Source organism: Crocodylus siamensis, chromosome 6 (genome assembly GCF_052110815.1).
Source record: "Crocodylus siamensis isolate JL-2025a chromosome 6, ASM5211081v1, whole genome shotgun sequence".
Lineage (NCBI taxonomy): Eukaryota > Metazoa > Chordata > Crocodylia > Crocodylidae > Crocodylus > Crocodylus siamensis.
In genome coordinates this window covers 83,873,969-83,895,626 of record NC_143400.1, presented here as the reverse complement: position 1 = coordinate 83,895,626, position 21,658 = coordinate 83,873,969, and the positions used below count along the sequence as shown (strand labels likewise).

The window sequence follows — 21,658 nt, the reverse complement described above, 5'->3', positions numbered from 1 at the left end:
AAAGGATGGAACTTGGTGAACAACAATCAGCGAGCAACATATAATAACAGCTATACAACCCAATACTTTTCCCCTTTAGATCAGTAGAAAGTTTATTTATTCACTGTAATGGAAATTGGCTTGAGTTTCCCCATATTTCTGCTGAGGTCGCTAGGCAGGAGATGGCTGAGAGGACATTACTTGAAATAAAACTCACAGTATACCTATATCTCTTGGGTATGCTCCTTCCCACACAAAATGCAAAAGGACCCCATATGCATACATGTGTGCACATGTACTGCTTGTTTCCAAGGCCCTAATAGGCTGTGAGCTAAAAAATATAATCTTTCCATTTTGTTTCAAGGAATGTCCTCTCAGCCATCCCCTGCCTTAATTAGTTGATTAACAAAATCATGGAAACAGGGCAGTGAGGCATAATCAATTACAGTTGTATAACTGATGGCAGAACATGCTAACTAATTAATGAAACTGTGCTCACACATAAAAAGAGACTAACGCATTGATGGCTGAAAGAGAGCAGAACCATTTTTGAAAGACAAATGTGTTTACAGTTTGAGAGAGTTAAGAATCTTAATAATTTATTGACCAGCGGGGGGCTTTCTAACGACACTGAAAAGGTATTGGAAAGTAGAAGCTATTGAGAGGAGAGGAAAAACAAGGCTTGTAACACATAGAAAAGAGTCTCAGTTCTTATACAAAACACTTCAGAATAAAGCACGGAGCTTAAAAAGAGAGAGCAAATTTTCAAAGTGATGCTAATTCTTCCATTTTTTAGATGATTGATCTCTTTTGCTGGCTACTCTTATTTTGACAGCCTGCCAACCTTACTAGCTCTTAAACTAAAGAAGAACAACTTTCTTTCCAGAGTTCAGATATATTGGCTAGGAACAGACATTGCATTTGTCCTAGGACAAGTTATGCCTGCATTTGTTCCAGAACAGAAATGTCCTGGGATTGATGTGTATGCATATCACCCATCCAATCAGGGTGTAGCAAGCGGCTGAATGCACTGGTGCTTTTCTGCCATTGACTCAAGGATGCAGTCCTGGAACAACTGTTCAGATGCACTTCGAGATGTCCTGGGACAAAGAGCTAGCACTTCTAATCCTGTGAGGGTTTGTCCTCAACAACAGACATGGATGCATGAACAATTCCACTTCATCCCAGGATAAAATGGTTCATCACAAGACAAATGTGATGTCTATTTCTAGCCATTGTAAGTCACAATTTCATACTACTACTGAAGTCTGACTAATACAAGGCCCCCCTGCTGTCCCAGCCCTACCAAGGCTGCCCTGTCCACCCCTCTGGCCCTTTAAGAAAAAAAAACCGAGAAAAACCCCCACACTCACCAGATCCTGCCTGGCAGGGGGGCTATCCCTGCTGCTCCCTGCTGGCCCGCTCTACATGGGGGGCTCTTCCATGAGCCCCCTGAAGCCCCAAGGCCACTGCAGGAGCAGTGAGCCCTGGGGTTTTTCTCAGTTTTTTTTTTTTTTTTTAAGGGCCAGAGCTGGGCTGGGCAGGGCAGCCATGGGAGGTGGGGGCTGGGGGAGCAAGGTGGGGTTGGGAGGCTCATGGAGAGCCCCCCCATGCAGTGTGGGGCAGTGGGGGGCATCAGGGATTGCCCCCCTGCTCGGCAGCACCCAGTAAATCAGGGCTTTTTTTTAAAGCACCAGGAGCTGGGGCGGGCAGGAGCAGCCATGGGTGGGGGGCCTGGGGGAACGGGCAGGGGTCAGGGGAGCTGGGGTAGTAGGCAGGGGATGGGGCCTGGTGAGGACTCCCCCATGGTCCCCTCCCCCAGCCCTCCTCCTCCACCCCCTGCTTACTGGCATGGAGTCTGGGTCCAACTCCCTGCTGCAACCGGTGGGGACTATCTGAATCACTGAAGCTCTCCAAATCTTTTCCGAAGATTTGGAGAGCTTTGGCTCAATTTGGACCTTTTTATTGGTTTCTTGATTTGATTCGGATTTGGAGATTCGGCCACTGAGTCAGGCTGGATCTCCTCCAAATCGAATCAGCACCCAAAGCTTCACACAGCCCTACTGATAACCACCTAGAGATAAAAGGCGAATGACTTGAGCTGTGGAAGGCAATAAAACTACATATGGAAGTATGGACTGCATATGAGACTCTGCCTGTCACTGCTAAAGATCAAAGGGAGGCAGTCTGGATAGGACAGACAAGCCCTCTCACATACAGTGGCTGCTAAGAGTAGAGTCCCTCTCAACACTGTGAAGTTGAGGAAAAGGGAGCCTTTTTGCCCTCTTAATATTCCTTGGTAATTCCTAAATACAGAGTTATTGAAGATAAAATGAGCTATAATTAATCATAATACGCTTGCTCCAAATATCTGTGATCTTCTAGAGTAGTGGGGGCCAATGTTTTTGCAGGCCTGCCACAAATTAGTCCCACACCCTCCCCAAGTGCCAGTCCCATCCCCTTCCCCTGCCTCATCTACTGCTCTACTTTCTGCTCCCTGCCCTATCTGCCACTGTGCTGCCTGCCCCCTCCCTAATTTGCCACATATCACACAGAGAGGATGCCTGTGCCACTGGCACCTGGGTTGCAGGTTGACCACCCCTGTACTAGAGCTAGTATGACCCAGGAGATCCTCCTGAGTATGTGTTATTGCCAATATCCATTATTACAAAATCCTGAATTAGATCCTCAGATCATGAAGTTAAATAAAACTCCTGATTTCAAAGTCAAAATAAATTTGGTTTTCTTATAAGAACCGCTTGTAATTAGCCTCCTGAGTTGCAAACTTTAAGGATGCAGCTGAGTCGTGTTTGCAATCTTCTCTTAACAACTGTGAGGACTAAAACCTTTTTTATTTAAATAAAGTCTGAGATTCCAGGAGGTAGAACTTGAAGAAACACGCAAATACCAAGAGTGAAGGTGAAAGCGAGACTTGATTTAAAAATTGGCAAACTTTGTATATTATATTAGATCAGGCCCTGTCTGTGGGCTAATGATTTCAACAGGGTTACTCAAAAAGCAAGATAAAAAGGGATGAAACACACCAGTCATATAGGCCAGATTATAAATCCCTTTGATTTCAATAGGAATTGTAGGCACGTGTTTCCTTTTAGGATTGCATTTAAAATGCTGATGGTTATTTTTCTTGTTTGGAAGTTGCTGTGTCAAAGTGTCATGCTAGTTCTTTCCTGAAGAATATAAATGGCGCTGTTGCCAGTGAAATTCAAAACAATATCCGGGACAGAAATAAGTTGTCACCATGATGTATCAGCTGGCTCTGCCAAACCAGACTTTGTAATCGTAAAAATCCATGCTGTTTAATTTAGAATGCTTCATACATTAATAAATAACCTTTTGTGAATAATGTCAAATGAAGCAGTTCTCATGATTAGCCTAAAGTGTAATGGCTTTCATTTGAATATGCAAAGAATGAATCTGCAGAGAAAACAAAAAGCAGTGAAATAATTATAAGGTCCTTGTACTGAACACTACCAAATACATTAAAAAAAACAAGAATATTGCTATTTTGAAAAGGATTACCATAAAAATGATTAGATCCTTACTACCAAAAGGCAGCCTGACCACAAATTTCTCTCACCAAGAAAGTCATTACTAGAAGTATAACCTATTACCAAAACGCTAGTAAAAGGCTCAACATTCCAAGTATACGGAGCTGTAATTACTCATCTCCCATTAACACTAATTGCAATTGCACTACTGAAGTGACACATGCATAAAATTGAAAACAGGCCGCTTAGAATGAAGACACTTAAAAGCAGAAAAAAGAACATTTGTATATTATTGCAAATATTACAATTTCCACTTGTCTCTTTGCAGCACAGGGAATGGAAATAAGTAGCTTTATTCTGAGATAAATAGAACTAATTGATTAATATAATCATCCTGTTTAAAACTATTACCTCAAATTTAGGGGGCACCACTTGCAACACGTTAAAAGGAATCTGATTATTATGTAGTACTTCCTGGAAATTAAGCAACATTTAAGTGATAGGAGTTGCAGTATTGGACAGTTGTGAATTAGAGTAATGTTTGCATTTGCAATGTTAATGAGTATTTGAGTATATAAAAGAATGATGATTTTTCTTCCCTGAATATATATGAAGTAAAGCAGTATTGTCTTCAGTGAAGTATTCATTAGGGTGTACTTTAAAAATTCTCTCTTCCATTTCTTCTGCAAAAGTTATCTAATTAGTGCTAACTACGCTTCTGCAAGATAACCACTCTCCACTTTGCAAACGGGAAAAAAGGCAAGAAATTCAACAATGTGCATTCATGCTCAGAGAGGGAGTCTGTAAAAGTGCTGAGAATATCCCCTTTTTCAGTCCTATGCTCAGACCACTAACACGCTTACTCTCACATGCCTTAGCAGCCTCATTGTTCTTCCAAACCATTTTCTTTCCAGTCTTGATACAGTGAGGATAAATTGGATCTTTTTACAAGTGTGTAAACTGATTGTATCGCTGTTTCTGACATTCCTTTTTTTGTCATTAAATCACCTGTTGTAAATACAAGAAAAAGTTGTAAGCACATTGACATGACTAAGGCAATTTTTTACATTTATCTCAAGTCTTTGGCCCCAATTCTACATGGCTCTGTACTTTGAATCGTTATTTAAACCATTTTGAAGTGGGTGGAGACTGACTGTAAAATACAATCAAATTGGAACTTTAGCATTTTAAACAAGTTTTCTGCTGCTGTAAGTGATTATGCAATACAGAATCCAATGCCTAGAGGTACATAGGATATATATAAGGAGAGTTATTCCTGTTCAGGATGCCATTAAATGAACATCATAGAAATGTCTATGAATAAAGTTCAACTTATAGTATTGGGCTGATGTTATAAGTTCTAGTGATACTTCAGAACACATCAAGGATATGAAAGAAAAAAAAAAGGAACAAATTTTCTATGACCCTTGTTCTGGCAGCTGGAGTTACCGCCTAAGGAATGGAGAATATGCCATGAACTCAAGGGCAGCCCTACTGCTATCTGTGTAAATTACACTTTAAGCAAATATTCATGCCGACATTGTTTCTGACACAGTATTTTTATTGCTGTAATAACGCAGACAATTGTAAGAAACACATAGTTTGGGCAAATTATACATGTGGTGTGGCAACATCTAATTATACCAAAAGCATAGAGCAGCAAAGTATGCATTGGCCTCCATTTCCAGAGTATCTGAGATCCAGATTCAGATTCCAGACTGGCACCTCCATTTCAAACTAGGACACTTTAGTTAGGTGTCCAATGTCTGACATGAGTGTTCAGATTAGTTCTTAGCTGCCTAAAATTGCTGTCTGCTCATACAAGTGTCCTCAGCCTTCCCAAATATAGGATTTCAGCATCTAAACTAGGTGCTCAAGTTTGGAAAGTGGACTCACAGTATTAAGTGAGGTTTAAAAAGAAAAAAAATCTGCATTAATTAATTCAGCCTCTTTCAAAACAGAATAATGACTAAAATCAACACATTAGTGGAATGTGTTATGGAATGAAGAGTAATCTTTACACATCCATGGTAAGGAATCTGCTCAAGTTCATCGTGAATGTGTTATTTCATCAGTTTCTTTCTAAGTTCAGGTTGTAACATCTCCTGGGGTCTGCTTCAGGCTTTGCTGCTAACATGCCTGGTGACTTTGTTTGAGTTATTTAATCCCTCCACATGTCATTTTCCTCATCCACAGAACATAGCGAATATTGCTTACCTGACAGCAGTATTAACATTGGTAAAATGCAAGTAACTTGCACTTTTATCTTTAAAATTGAAGCACAAACAAAAATTGTCTTTAAACTTATAATAAATCACTAGTCCAATTTCATCGATCAATCAATCAAACCAGCAACCATTCCCCTTGAGCTGGGAGTTTACAGATCAAGATTCAACTCAGAATAGTGAAGGACTCAGAATCAGATCCTGAAGCTGGATCTGCTTGGGTGGAACTCAGCATCTGTATGGAGCATCACTCACTTCAAGGACCGGTTCCATTACATTTTTAAAAAGGGTTTAAAGGCTTATAATGGAGGCAACATTGTTTTGGTTATGCTACAGTTAGGAACTGATGTCAGAATAAACATCTTAAACCCCTAATCAAATTATATTTTTAAAAAGTACTCAAGAAAGGAAAACATTAACTTGATGAGCATCCTTAGCAGAAGGCGTTCTGACTTACCTACCGTAGCTTGTGGCTGCTGGTTGACTCAGTTCTGTTGTCGGCATATTGAATTGCATTACTGCCATCATTACTTTCCTGGCTTTAGGAGATATAATAAAAGTAATACCTTCTTTTCATTCAAACCAGTCTGCATCACAATTGCCAGTCTAACAATTAGTATAGAAAACAGAGAAGCTAAGCTGGTGCAGTTTTTCCCCCGGTTTCTTTTTCCTTCATCTTGGATCCAAGGCTGTGGAAAGTCAATGAGCAACCTCTAGCTCTGAGTCTGGATTAGCATTTCATTAATGTCTCAGCACACATTTTGAAAGTGCACTATTGCTTTGCTTATAAAGTCAGTGCTCTAAATAAAGGAACTGCCCTTGGCTGTGAGATATGTACACTCACAAAGGGAGAATTGGACCCCTGATACTTGTAACTCATGAAATGGGCTAGGCACCTGTACAAACATACAAGCACTATCTAGTGATAAAGGAAGGTCTCATTCAAGTACCTTAAAATCCCAAAAGCCAAAGGGTACAGGAACAAATTGCAAACAAGCAACGTAAGCAGGATTCTAATAATTCACTGGTTCTGTTTTTCCACTTCTGCTGGATGTGAGGAGCCTCAAATCCTAGCTAAGCCTGGGGAGAAGGTTTGAGGGGAGCTTTGCCTTCTCGCTGCTAACTTCTGGGTTAATGAACCTAAGAATACAGATGACTTCTATGAATTTATGTTGGCTGTGTCTGACAGTGAGTTGGGAACAGCATCTGCCTTGATCCTATCATTCTAAGAGAGGCAAGATGCACATTGGCAGAAAAGAGAATTTCCCCTGCAAAAGGGCTGCAGGAGCAAGCCCAGAGACTGATTATTTCCTGTAGCTAATTCAATTTGCTGCATTCTGATGCCTCTCATTATTTCAGGGCTGGTACTTTAGTAGCAACTGCGCTCTGTTGTGCCACAGTGCATAACTATCTATTTATCCAAATGAGGGTCAGCACCAATGATCAAAATGCCCTGAGCTCCTGGTGTGGGGTTTTGCACCCCATACATGACAAAGCAGCATGCATTTTGCACTTCCCTGTCTGATGCTAGGTAGTCTGAGGGCTGCAGATAATTTCTGGCATAGCTGTCAGCTTTGGAGAACACTCAGCATCTGAGGTGGTTATGCTACTAATAGTGTAATGTAATTGGCATTGTTATAATTACTTTTGCAGGGATGGACTCCATTGTGCAAAACCATGGGAAAGCCAACCTATTTTATCTTAAGGAGTTGGCTCCATACTGAGATCACCACAGGTTGTTGGGGTTTTTTAAATATCATCATTGATGTTTTATTTCTTTTGCTTCCTTGATGTTTTTCACTTATTTAAAAAAAACCCTCTAATAAAGTGCCCATAGTAACTTGAACTGAGGGAAATCATTAACCAAAGGATCAAGCAAGCTTTTCTAAGTTCCCTCCCACCTAGCCGGCACTATTTTCTTCTCTTCAGATCTCCCAGGAAGAGGAAGCAGAGGAAGAGCTAGTGTCTAAAACTTCATGCAAGTCAGACATGCCCTTCACGGGCTTAGATGACATCTGATCTACACTAGCACTCTGGCTAACGGTACCACTGATGGAGCTGCACCAATACCACTGCAGCACAAATAGCTAAAATACTAGCACAGTTGCCAAAACTTTCAGCCTGTTTCTATTTCAGAGAGTTTCTTTTGCTGTATAATTGCATTTTATCTTAAGGCTCAAGGTCACACAAGACTTTTCCTCTTGGCTTTTTCATCTCAAAAGCAGGTCTTAGACCAACCAGTGCAGTAGCTGCAGATGGATTTGTCAGTGGTTCTGTATAAACACAGCCAGGCTTGGTTAGGTCCCAGTTCTTCTCTCTTTGAGCCAACAATGTTGGTAAGAGGCAGGCGAATGAGATTTAAAGAACAACACAGTTCTGGCCCACCTTTATAATAAATATAAAGGCTCTGATCCTGAACTGAGCTCTATGTACATTACAGGCAGTCTTTGTCCCCATATGAAGCCAGTGGTTATCTGTCCTTCTGGTGTGCATTGTAGGGTAACAACTTCAATAGCAACTGAACTCTCCTCTCCTTAGTATGGTAGGAACTGCTGACTCTAAAAATATTGGCAATTTCCCCTCTTAAATTGCAGTCAACAGTTACTGTTTTCTATCACATTTTATAGGATGCCTCCAGAAGGATTATTTGAAGGTCTGTATCAACCCTTCCCATAGATTGTACTACATCACCCTAATGCTCAGCCTTCTCCCAGGACACATGAGTCCCCAGGACTGAGAGCACAGACTCCCTCTGCCCCTACATGAATGTGGATGCTCTTGTGCCTTCCATGGTGTGACTCAGGTAGACCAGTGGGTGGGTGCATGAGCTCTCCCAGGCCACTGCTGCCCATGAGGCCAGAAGAGCCTTGTCTGCACTAGAGTAAAGATGAGTTTTATGCCACTTATTGCCAAACACAGGATACATTCTTAATGTCAACAAGTGGCTTGTAGCTTTCTCACACATTAGCTGTTTGAGGCCAACAAGTCTCCCACTTCCAACTCTTACCTCAGCGTGCTGGCATAGGTGAAAACTGTAAGCCTCTGTGTCTGCACTAGTATTTTGCCTCATGGGTCTCTTCATGTGATAAAAAAACCCAACCTTTCCCCTTAATGTAGATACACTACTTTCTTCTGGGGATCTACACAGGGCCAAGACGGGGACAACATGTACTCCCAGCCATTCCTACATCATCCCAAATACTCACAGCATCCTCCATGGTCTTGGGAGGAGAGACTGTCAGCAGAGGAGAAGGTGTCATGAAAGCATCTGAGCTCTGCTTCTGCACAGGAAGAGGACAGATGCTCCCAATTCCTCTTCCATCTGTGCAAGCCACGCAAGAGACAAGCATACTCTCCATCCTTATTCAAGCAAACTCCAAATTGGCTTCAGTGACCAACCTGAGTGAAGCCCTAGGGCTTGGAGCTCAGGTACATTTTCATTGCTAGCAAGATCTTCTTTTTTAGACTCCTATATTTAAATTTAATTTGTCACAATTACTTTAAGGCCTGTTACTGCACTTGGGCTGGACTGCCTCTCCTCCAGTCCCTGGGGAAAACCTATTAAAGAAGGCGAGCATAGAGGAAGACTGTTTCAGCTCAGAGTGTTGTGCTTAAAGTGTTTTTTCTGATGGGAGCGGTTTGGGCTTCTCCCTGTCCAACCCTGTATGTGAAGAGGCCATGAGAAAAAGAGGCCATATAGTAACAAGAGGTTGCACTATCTCCTCTGCTGTCTGGCAGCGCAGCCCCTTTCAGGAGGCATGAGGTACATTATCCTTGACTCTGTACAGCACCACGTGCAGGAGGAGACCCAGGGGACGATCACAGAGCTCACCCACTTTCCATCACAAAAACACAAGACCTGCAAGAGATGGTGCTGCAAAAAGATCAGCCTCCTCTGAAATACCCTGTTCTCCTAAACCCCGTTGTCTGGCCTGCCTGGAACTCTTGCCGAGGCAGCATTCAGTGGAGGTTTGTCTGGGTGGGATAACGTTAGGATATTTTTGAGGAAAGAGATGCAGGAATAAGCAGACCCCTACAGAAAGAGGACCCAGTGGGAGAAAATCCACCTTATTAATAAGAACAAAATGATGTAGAGCATGCAAGACAGCGAAGGAGAGCACCGATGAGGCGTGCTCATGAATTATTCAGGAAATGTGTGCACATTAAAGATTTGTGCCTGTAAATGCCTAGACCTATAGCTCTGATGTGATTGCTGTTTTTGTCAATTTACCCTAATGAAGAACAGTGTTGCAGTACAAACACCACTTGCTAATAAATGTGTGGTTGCAGCAGTAAATGTTACCTTGTAAGACTGCAGTTTGGAAGAACTGACTCAGACTGTGAAAATGGAGACTTTCTGCTTAGTGGTGTGAGGCTTGGAAATCGAGCTACGGCTTATCCAATGAAAGTTTGCTCCCTGCTGTGAACAGTGGTGCTGACACTGAAACAGGCTCTCCTCAGCATTCAGGTTTTCTAATGAAAAGGGTTTTCAGCTGCTTAAAGCTACTGAATTTCTAGGAGCCTTAACCGGACATCCATACTACCCCCATTCAGCTCTGCAACCACTACCCTCTGACCCAGAAACAGTGTAGCTGCCATCGTGTGTACCAGTAGGTTTGGGCTCTCGGCAGAACTTACTGGCACACACACAGCCCTGCACTAAGGCATCCCTGCTACTGTCTTAGTAGCAGTACACAGGAAACTACTCTAAGTGAGGTTGTGACATCTCGCTACAGTGCTGCCTGATGCTATACTGGAGCTGTCTGAACTTTTCAGGACAAAATTCTGCTGTTTTAAATGCCTTTGGGATCCTGAGCTTTTTTCATGCCGGGGCTGTCCCATCCAAACTGAGTAGCTTTAAGAGAGCTAGGGGCAAAAACCTGCCATTTAAGCATCTTTCCTGATGGGTACAAATGAGGTGAAGTCTCTCACAGCCTGCAGCTTTATGTAGCAATGCACACAATATACAAATCCACCTTATATGAAAGAAAGGGATTCTGCCAGGCAGAAATGATGACAGCACAACATACAGCAAAGCAAACATCTTTCTTTTTTATAATAAAAACATTCCCAGACTGTCTGCTGCATTAGCTGTGCATTATTGGCTATAAGGAATTAGTAGAGCAGACCAGAAGTGAGCTGTTTGTTTCTGCCTCATATAATGTTCTATGTCCATGAGATTTTTATGGCTTCAAGGGTGATAAAGGGAGGTTTTTAAGCTATGAAAAGTAATACGCTGATACAGTTTAATTAAAGTGTTCATCTGAAACACTTCCAGATGTTCAAACATCAAAGTTGCAGTTATAAAGTTAGTGCATTTCAGTACTTTTAAAAACTTTCCTCATCAATGAATTTTACAGGGATTGTAATAAGTCTGAGGTTGCTTAGGACTTAATGGCTTTGTCTAGTTGGGTCTTGAAAACCACGAACGATGGAGCTTCCACCACCTCGCTGGGTAACCTGTTACAGTATTTCACTACCCTCCTAGTGAGAAAATTCTCCCTAATATCTAACCTAAACTTCCCTTGCCTGAGCTTGAGACCATTGCTCCTTGTTCTGTCATCTGCCACCACTGAGAACAGTCCAGCTCCATCCTCTTTGCAACCACCCTTCTGGAAGTTGAAGGCTGCTATTAACTACCCTCTCAGTCTTCTCTTCTCTAGACTAAAGAAGCCCAGTTCCCTCAGCCTCTACTTATAGTCATGTCCCCCAGCCCCTGAATCACTTTTGTTGTCCCCTCGCTGGACTTTCTCCAATTTGTCCACATCCTTACTCTAGTGGGGGGCCTAAAACTGGACACAGCACTCCAGATATTGCCTCAGTTGGAGTTGTATTCTCAATTCTGCCACTGTTTGCAGTACAACCTGGAGCCAAGCTACTTCAGACAAAATGTTCAGAAGTGGTCTTTGATTTTGAGTTGTTTCACTCAATGTGGGAAACTTTTGAGCAAGTTGTCCAAAACCAAAGCACTCTAGTGGGGCCACTTTTGAAAATATAACCTTTCTGCACTTCAGCCTACTTCTCTGTAGACTATATATGGCAGTATTTGATTAGGTGCCGGGGAGAAAGTTATCTTGGCGTCACCTGGAGTGTGAATTTGAACTGGTTTTGTTAACTCGTGCAGATTGGGAGTGTACCTGCACTGTGTAGCATTCTGCCCCAGCTAACATAACTTGCTGAGGATAAATGATGTATTCAGGTATATTACCCTGGCTTATGTGTTGTACTAATACAATTTATACTGGGTGCATCTACACGTGATATTAAAGTGACGCGATAAACTCTGGCGCAGTTTGCACGGGAGTCAGCTGCTTCTGGGCACAGCATCTGCACATGTGCCAGGGACTGCAGCAGTTTGAGCCAGGGCAGAGCATCCTCAGGCTGCCAGAGGGCTGGGGGGTCAGCCCCAGGGTCTGGATGGTGACCTTGGGTGGTGGAGGGGCTGGCTGGGGCATGAGGAAAGTGCTGGCTGGGGCCCCTGCACTTTAGCACCCTCATGCCTCAACCAACCCGTCACCATCTACAAGTGTGTTTCAGTGCACATAATTATTTAGCTGTAGGATAATACTGTCCCTGATGGTACTATCCTATGGTGGAGTTAATTTACTGCACCCTAATACTAGTGTATATGAAGACAGTGACGCTTTACTGTGGAGCTAATTAGTAGTAAAGTACATGTGTAGATGCACCCACTGTGTCTGATACATGACAGTGTGGGGAGAAATAACAGTGGGAAGAAAAGTGTGAGAAATGCAGACCCCATGTGGAAGGGTTGCAGTCAACAGGCACACCAGCCATAAGGGCAAGGCTAAAAGACTCCTGCTTCTTGTGGCAAGTGTGACAGATCATGGCATTATACAGTACTCTACTGTAGTTTTCATTAAAAAGCCAGTGTTTCCCAAAGCCCCAGACTCTGATGCTACAATATCTTTCTGTACTTGTGGGTTATTGGGCTATTACTGCGCTACTGCACAGACAAGTGTATGGTGAATGTTGATAAGTGATGATTTTTTAATCATGACCACAGTATTTCCAGGAATCATTTTGCCCAGTGCCAAAAAGCAGGCATAGTTACTTGGAGCAGCTGTTCCAGGGCACCTAGCAGAGCATCTGTTCAAAAACCTAACCCCAAGAGTTGCCTTGGAGGTCCTCAGCATTTGTAAAACCAGACCTTAAGGCAAGAAACAAAGAGCACCGGGATAAATCAGTAACTTCAGTGCTGCCAGTGGAGCCAGGATGACTTATCCCAGCCAAGGGTCTTGTCTGTCCATTTTTAATTGAAATGCAAGAGACAATGTGTATAGGAAGAAAGTAATTACATAAATGGAATCTGACCTGAATACTACATCAGCTGACTTCTTTAATGGCCATGAACAGCCAGCATCTCAGTTTTAATTTCCCATCCAAAAGATGCGTATTTGTCAGGATGTGGAACTGATTTCTCTTTAATAATCATTTTTAGCTTGTTCTTTCAAGTCTCTGCAGTTTGGAGTGATAGCTTGGGAAAATCATTCATTTTCATCAAAATTAATGTGCCGTTTATAATGAAAATATCATCTGTGGCTCAGAAAGCAAAGTGAAAAACCCTGTATTAACATTTATAAAATAATCCAATGATTTTTAAGTCAAAGATATAATTTTGGAGGTCATGAGTCCTGGGTTTTGAGCACCTACATTTAGGTGTTGAACAATTCTAATTGCCATTCAAACACTAGTGCTGTTTGCTTACCCACAGACTGAAGGGTAGAACTAATTTAATCTGTTTCAATTTTCTTTATATTGTTTTACTTTTCAGTTCTCAGCAGCAGCAGGATGTTCAGTTTGCAGGCACTTTAGGGGTGTATTTTTTAGAAATCTTAGACACAATGGTGAACCGGGAAGGGGGGTGGGGGGAGGCGGAGGGGCAGAGCATGTTAAAAAGCCAGCTCCCTCCACCATGCAAAACGCACTGCTGCTTTTGTGTGTGGCACCTGCCCCAAGCACTCAGCCCAACCCAATAGTTTCTCCTTAAAATTCTCTCTCTAAAATCATAGTTATAGCTGGCAAGTCTGAGGGGATGATCAGCCAAGACCTCTCATGCCTGGATAAAAGTCCAGTCCCCAACAGACAAGAAACACAATAATTCTGCCCCTTTAAGGTTAGATAGTTTCATAGTTTGTTTCTAGGTTCGGAAGGGACCTGAGCAGATCATCTAGTCCGACTCCCTGCCATGGCAGGAAAGAGTACTAGGGTCAAACGATGCTTAATCCAAAGATTTCTTCATCCTCCCGTAACGCTGTATAAAATATGGCATACTTCAGTTGCCTCCATTGGGAAGAAGGGACCATATGTACATTGGGGAAGGTTGGTGAACATTATGTCCACTGAGAAAACAGCAGCAGAGTTCTCAAATTGAGCCCCTGCCTTTTAAATTAAAAGAAACTCTCCATTAACAGAACAAGGTGAAGAAATGAAACTGATTCCAGCCTCTGAAGGAGAATGATACCATAAATATCCAGTGGATATTGTGCCTTGCACTGGCTCTTGGAAGTCCCAAATGAGCCCAACACCTCATTGCTTAGGTGAGGTACAAATACATAGCAAGATCTTATAGTTCAAATAGGCAAGACAGATAAAGGTACTCATATTGTCCACATTTTACAAAAGGGCAAAATGGGACAGGGAAATGAAGGGATGGCCTAAGCACTCCATGTTGGTCCCCTCCAGAGACTTGGGGGTCATAACTGACCACAAGATGAACATGAGCCACCAATGCGATACCACAGCTGGCAAAGTGAACAAAACTGTGACTTGCATCTACCGATGCATCTTGAGCAAGACCCAGGATATTGTCCTCCCATTGGCTGCAGCTGGAGTACTGCATTCTGGGCTCCACAATTTAGGAAAGATGTGGAGAAGCTTGAGAGAGTCCAGAGGAGAGCCATGCACATGATCAGAGGACAAGCGAACTGGCCTTATGAAGAAAGGCTGTGAGCTATGGGACTCTTCAGTCTGGAGAAGCACAGGCTCAGGGGGGACTTGGTGGTAGCCTGTAAGTACATAAGGGGTGTGCATCAGGATCTGGGGGAATGCCTGTTCACCAGAGCGCCCCAAGAGAGGAGAAGGTCCAACAGTCACAAACTCCTGCAAGACTATTTTAGGCTGGACATAAGGAAAAACTTCTTTCCTGTCTGAGCCCCCAAGGCCAGGAACAAACTCCCCCCAGAAGTGGTGCAAGCACCTACTCTGGACACTTTTAAGAAACATTTGGACATTTATCTTGCTGGGATCTTTTGACCTTAGTTGACTTCCTGCCCCTTGGGCAGGGGGCTGGACCCGATGATCTCACAAGGTCCCTTCTAGCCCTAATGTCTATGAAATCTATGAAACTCTGTTCCCCTGGAAGCCAGCAAGAGGTTTGCCGACATGAAGGGCTGAATTAATGCACAGGCAAACTAGACACACGCCTAGGGATGTAAGTGAAGAAGGGGGCCAGCTGTGCTTATTTTACATATTATAATTATTGAGTGAAAAAAAAAGGGGCCCATGAGTTTGTTTGCCTAGGGCCCACTAGAGGGTTAATCCAGGCCTACCAACATGGGCTGATTTTTAACTCCCATCCTGGCATAATTTTCCTTGAGTGCAGTAGGAAGTATGACAGCTGAATTGGAAGTACAATCAAGACCTCAAATCTCTGTATGTCTGTCACACACACACACACACACACACACACACACAATAACACCAACACTTTTGTGAGTGCAAATTTCTTTTCTTTTTTTTTTTTTTACAGACTTCCCACAGAAGAGCCTGAACCCAAGCAAAGAAATAAAAGCTTCATATGCAAGGATGTGGCTTCAAGTTGCTCCAAATCCAGACCTTCTCTGAACGAGGTGCTATCAGAAGTTGATGTGGCTGAGATCTGCCATCAAACCCTACTGAACTCTCTTGCTTTGCTAGTCTCAATCCCTCTCCATTACAATGAGTGGCTTCTTCTCGCACTTGGACCCCAGACGGATCCAGTGGGGTGCCACATGGTACGCCATGCACTCCAGGATTTTGCGCACCAAGCCTGTAGAGTCCATGCTAGAGGGGACTGGCACAACCACCTCTCACGGGACCAAGCTGGCCCAGGTCCTTACTACCGTAGACCTGGTTTCACTTGGAGTTGGAAGCTGTGTTGGCACTGGCATGTATGTAGTGTCGGGCCTGGTTGCTAAGGAGATGGCAGGGCCTGGGGTCATTGTTTCCTTCATCATTGCTGCAGTTGCCTCTATTTTATCAGGTGAGTCACTCAGAGCCATTGACAAAACTGAATGGGGTTTTTATTGAGGGCCTCAGCAGTATTACTCATGTGTAACTCCTTAGTTCAAGGGGAAGGTTGGGCTCCCTGTTTACTGGCGGACATTGTGTCCTGTGAGCAAAGGGTGCAATTGTTCCTAATACTTGGGAGTCTGACAGCATACAGTGCTGAGTCCAGTCACCGTTTCACTGAAGGCAATGGCAAGCAAGGGCATCTGGCACCTTGAGAGTTGCCATCACCTAGAGATGAACTCCCTGATTTTCAGAATGAACTTGAGCAAGACTTAACAGACATTTATCTGTGCAGCTGCTGTAATTGTAATTGCCCAGCAAGGGACACACAAGCTACAAGTTGTTTGGTGTATGGCTAATCTTTCACATACCCATTTACTGCAGTTTCATGTTTGCAAATTTGGGATGCATCTCTGAAAAACACCCACTACCTAAACAATGCATGGCAAGAACTGTGTGAATATAAGCACACTATACCTCCTCTGTAATAAACATGCAGACTTTCATACTGAATTTTTGTTAACATGAGCTGAATAGCAGTGGAAATTATTAGTGGAGGACAAAGCCTCTCACAGCTAGACTGCTGGTGTGAACCCTGTATAAGGTGAGTGTGGCCCAACCTTTTGTCAGCTGGCTGATGGCCTTGACAAGTCCTTGGTTAATACTATTGGGGCACTTGTACAGGTGACAAAAATTGCCTGTTTTTGTGGTTAAATTGCATCAACTTTACATGTATGGGGGGGGGAGGGTTGCAGTTTAAATGAGTTTATTATGTTGCAAACTAAACCACATCCCCATGTACTTCAGTTTGCAACATAGCGTCTTGTAACATTGCAACCTTGAGGTGGGCTGAAGGCAGAAGCAATGAGTGGGGCAGCCCCCCGGTGTGCTAGCTGCCTGCCCAGGCAGCCCCAGGGGAAATGACCAGTACCCCCCACAGTTCAAGGGTTGCTCAGCCCACTGGCAGCTCCTGCAGGCAGGCTCTGCTGGAAAAACATAAAAAATAGAAGTGGCAATGGTCCCGATCCTTTTTTTTTCCCCCACAGAGCCAGTCTGTGGCCAGGGGGTTAACAGCCAGGGGCCTGAGCTGCAAGGGGCCCCAGTCCTTCCCTCCACGGTGGTGGCACGCCCCAGGGCCACCAAGATGGACTGCTAGCAGGCCAGGGGCTGCCCCAGCTCAGAGGCAGCAGCCAGGCTGATCCAGCTGTTCCCCAAGCCTGAACTGGGCAGCCCCCACCCTCCCCCACCCTGCTGGCAGCCCACCCACTGTGGAGGGAAGGACTGGGGCCCCCCACAGCTCAGGGGCTACTTATCCCACTGGCATCTTGCCCCCCAGCCACAGGAGAAGCAGGCAGCTTCACCAAAAAAAAAAAGGATCGGGCCCCTTGCTGTAACAATGATGGAAGCCCCTAAATTGAAACAGTGGGTTTTTAATCATCACAAATACCCACCATTTCAATTTAGAGGACTAAACCCCCCATAACATGTACAAGGCCCCTTAGAGAACTGGCAGGACTTTTGCAACTCAAGTTAGAGTCTAGAGGCAAAAGGAAAAAGATAAAACTGAGGGGCCAACATTAATTCTGCATTCTTTCAAGAAAAAAGAGAAGTAAAGACACATGGCTTGTGGAATTCCTTATTTCCTGCTGCTTGAAGAAATAAGTACCTTATATAGCAATGAGCCAATCTTTCATTTTGGAGTCTATTAACCATGCACATCACTACTCAGTTGGGTGGGGGAAGGAATATTTTGCTGGGTCCAACCTGATTTGTGAACCAGTCTTTGAATATCAGAAGAAAAGAGGATTCCTGAGGAGGAGGAGGGAAATAATCAGTTGAAATAGAAATCAGTACATCTCAACTCTACTGCTGAATCCAGCCAAATAGGCTGATTGATGTGTGCTTTCTACATAGTCCCCTTACGCCCAGCATTTGTCCTTTCCAGTTCAGTGGTAGCAAATAGACATGCTGTTCCAAAGCTGTCTGTTAAGAGAATCTTTGCACGAAGTGATGGAGCGTGTCAGCAATGGGCTTGCTTGTTTGTGAATGCTGGGTGAGAAACCTCAAACAGCAGAGCACTTTACTAGAATACAACAGTTCCAAAGAAAATTAAACAATCTGACTCCACTTTCAAGAACTCAGCCCTTAGTGATGTTTCAGTGGGTATATTCTCTTGTACTACCATTGCTAATTCTATTTTTTCTTTTGACTCCTGCCAAAGTCCATGGGACTTACACCACTATCCAGGAGAACATTTGCTGTAAGGCAGTGGTTTTCATCCTTTTTTTTCCAAAAAAATTTTGAATGGAGGTGTGGGTATTCACATACTTTTGATCAATCCTGGCCATCTTTTGCCGACCCCTTAGACAGTCTGCAGACCCCCAGGGATCCACAGACCACAGGCTGAAAACCACTGTTGTAAGGCATTCCTGGACCTATCAGAAAGGAAAGGCAGACTCAGATTCTGGATAGCTGGCATAACTGGAGCCAAGGTCTCTTCCTGAATTAAATCTAGAGTAACACATTGATACAAAGAGATATCAATCAGCTGTGAATGTGCTGTCAGACTTTTCAGAGCTCTGCAAGCTGTGCCTCCCTGGCTAGCATATAGTCTGATGTCTGCTGCATCTCAGATCTCTACAGACCCCACCTGATGATGGGACTGTGCTTGTTTTTTGTTTTATCTGTAGGTAGGCTACTGTCCTGCAGCAGGCAATGCCATATATACACATTCATATGCATGCACACAAGCATCCAAGAAGAACCTATAATAGAGACCTCTTGATTGAACTTTTTCCATGGCAACTTCAAAGTTGCCATGGAAATGAAATGTTAGTTTTAATTCTTTTTTAAATGGGTTGTACCAATGGGTACCTTTCCAGTACCCATTGGAATGGTACTGACTCCGTTCCTTGTGAAAGTACTGGCTCTACAGGCCTGCATAGTGAAGGTACAGTATAAGAAGCAAATCAGCACATTTCCATAATCTACCAATGTACATCAGTCCTAGTTGCTGCCAGACTAGGAAAAACATTTCATTTTCAGTGTCTGTGCCTGCCTCAGCCTTGATGCCAGAACTATTAAAAAGGATACACATACTGATATAAATCAGCAGTAAATGTGCCATTAGACTTTTAACATGTGTCATTTGTACACCTTGGACACACAGAGGGACAGATTTGCAAAAGCTTACTAGCCTCTGCAACGGATAAATTTTTTTTGAAAACCTGGGCAGTAAACAGATTTGTGACCTGAGCAGTAAAACCTGAATGGAAGGCACTAAATTTACTTCCTGAATGCCACCAATGTAATTTTCATTTCTGTCCTCAGGAAGAGGGAGGGGAAGGGCAAGCAGTAGCAGTGCTCACCCTCTAGGTATCAGACTTGTATGAAAGTAGGGGCTCTGGTCCCTGCATGGACCAACTGGTGCACTCAGAGCTCAGAGCAAGGCAAGCTCCCAGTAGGGAGCTAGGGAGCTCAGAAACTTCACTGTGCCTGAGGCCCACAGCCAGAGGGGAGATGTAATTGGGTCATCATACCTGCTGGGATCCACCCCAGTCACAGCAGTCAGTTTATTTCCCAACATGCTGAGTTTGCATGGGGTTCACATTTGCCACCTTATTTTCAATCTGAACTTTTCCAAAGCCTCAGGATGGCTAGATCTTAATATGAAGGGTTTGGATTCATGAATTTTCAAAGCATATATGTTTGTAAGAGCTGCAACTAGCATCATCTTATGTTACAACTCAGTCGCATAACACTGGCTGCAGGATCTCCCTTACTGAAGTAATCCATACTCGACAGGTCCATTTTTCACCAATGCAATGCACCCACATAGGTTCCACGATCCCTAATGTAGACAAGCCCTTAGCTTTGAAAGCCAGCTAGAGCCAACAGATCATTTGTTTAAGCTAATCAGTGGGATTAGCAATCCTTACAAGCAATCCGATTGGAAGTAAATAAATGGCACAGTAACACAAACAAGATTGATAAACCAAGTAAATGAGAACAGAATTTGGTTCTAATCAAGCTAAAAAACATAGAAACATGGAACAGGAAGCAGCCTCCCAAGATGTCAAGTCCCCTGCTTGAAGTCAGGATCGAGCCTGCCTACACAAGGGTTGTCAAAGATATGGCCCATGAATGCTGCCCCTTGGGGCCACACACAGCACATGCCAACCCAGCCCCATGGGCAAGGTGTGGGACACATGCCACGTGTCACACCCAGTGCCCATTCCAGCTGCTCTGGGATCCAGGCTGCACACGGCACCCGCCCCAGGTGGTCTGGGATGCACACTGCATACAGAACCCACTCCAGGGGACCAGGACCTCCACGGCATGAGGCTCCTGGACTGGCTGGCATGAGTGGATCAGGCATTTGAGGGGATGAGGAAGCAATGGGGGCAGGAGATCCACTGGATTTTGACAGCCCTGGCCTAAGCCATCAGATAACCAGAAACAGATCTTTGTCTAACCTGCCCTTAAAATACCTCCAAGGGGAAGGAAATTCCACAAGCTCCCTTGGTGGCCAGCTCTACTGTTTCAGCCTAAGGTTTTGCACATGTGTCACATAATGTAGATCTTCACTGAAAACTAAGTAGATTTATTTCTTCTTGTGCTACTCCATGAACATAGAGGACAATTGATCACCTTTATAAGCACCTTTTATATGCTGGAAAATACATCACATGTCCCTTTAGCCTTCCCTTTTCTAAAGCAAACAAACTCAGCTGCTCCCACCTTTCCTCATGGGTCATGTTTTCTAAATCTCTTACCAGAGAGCCAAGACCCAAGTCTGCTGTTCTGCTCCACTGGCTCTTGGAATGTCTTACAATATTATTCTCTCTGCTGCACAATTTCCACTTCAGTGCAAGCCACGCATTCATCAGGGAGAACAGAATGTAACTCCATGTGTGATTGCAAGGGAAGAGAATAAATCTATGTATCTAGTTTAAGGCCCAAGTTTTTAAAACATGAGCCAGATCATTCTGATGTTTTTGCAGTTACTGTATCATATTAATGTCCTCTGCCACACAAATGTTCCCACACAGAACCCGCATAAAAGCAAATCCAATCAAAAACCTCTTCTGTGTACTACAGGACTTCTTTTACTATCTAGTGTTGCCATAACATACTGCTGAGCACCCTGCTGTGTTCAATGGTAGGAAAGATTTCCACCCTTTCCCAAGTGCCACTGAGATGCAGGTAAAGCATGACATAGCTTGTGGAAAGTCCTCTGAGCCAGTTATTAGCCATCTGACCTGCCTGTTGTTAGTATGCCTACAACACTTGATCTGCCCTTGCTAGATGGAAATCTTGCCTTTACGCGTGCTTTATTTATGGATTTCACTTTAATGGGTCTGGATGTAGCAACGCTTTGGTTATAACAGGCAAACTGGGAGTGGCTCAAGTAGATTGTTATAACAGAATTTTGCTGCCTTGTGTAAAATTATTGCACTCAATTCCTGAAAAGGATACCCACAAAACCACATCTACTGTATAGAAAGTAACTCAGTGCTTCTTCCAGCATGGCTGGTTAGAAAGTCACAGAGATGCTTTGTGTCTGCTGCCAGCATTTACATCTGTCAAAATGAGTAAATGTCAAGTGAGCAAAAGCATAAGTTTGGAAAGCATTCATGGACCTAGCTGCAC

The 21,658-nt window shown here is 43.6% G+C and overlaps 1 protein-coding gene across 1 annotated transcript in view; it reads left to right on the top strand.

The window, feature by feature from the left end:
• SLC7A14 (solute carrier family 7 member 14) overlaps window positions 1-21,658 on the top strand; it is a 64,913-nt gene that overhangs the window by 6,433 nt on the left and 36,822 nt on the right. Inside the window, exon 2 of the mRNA XM_090051472.1 lies at window positions 15,486-15,977. Coding sequence (XP_089907598.1) covers window positions 15,674-15,977 — 304 coding nt within the window. The 5' untranslated portion in view covers window positions 15,486-15,673. The remainder of the gene's footprint in view (window positions 1-15,485; window positions 15,978-21,658) is intronic.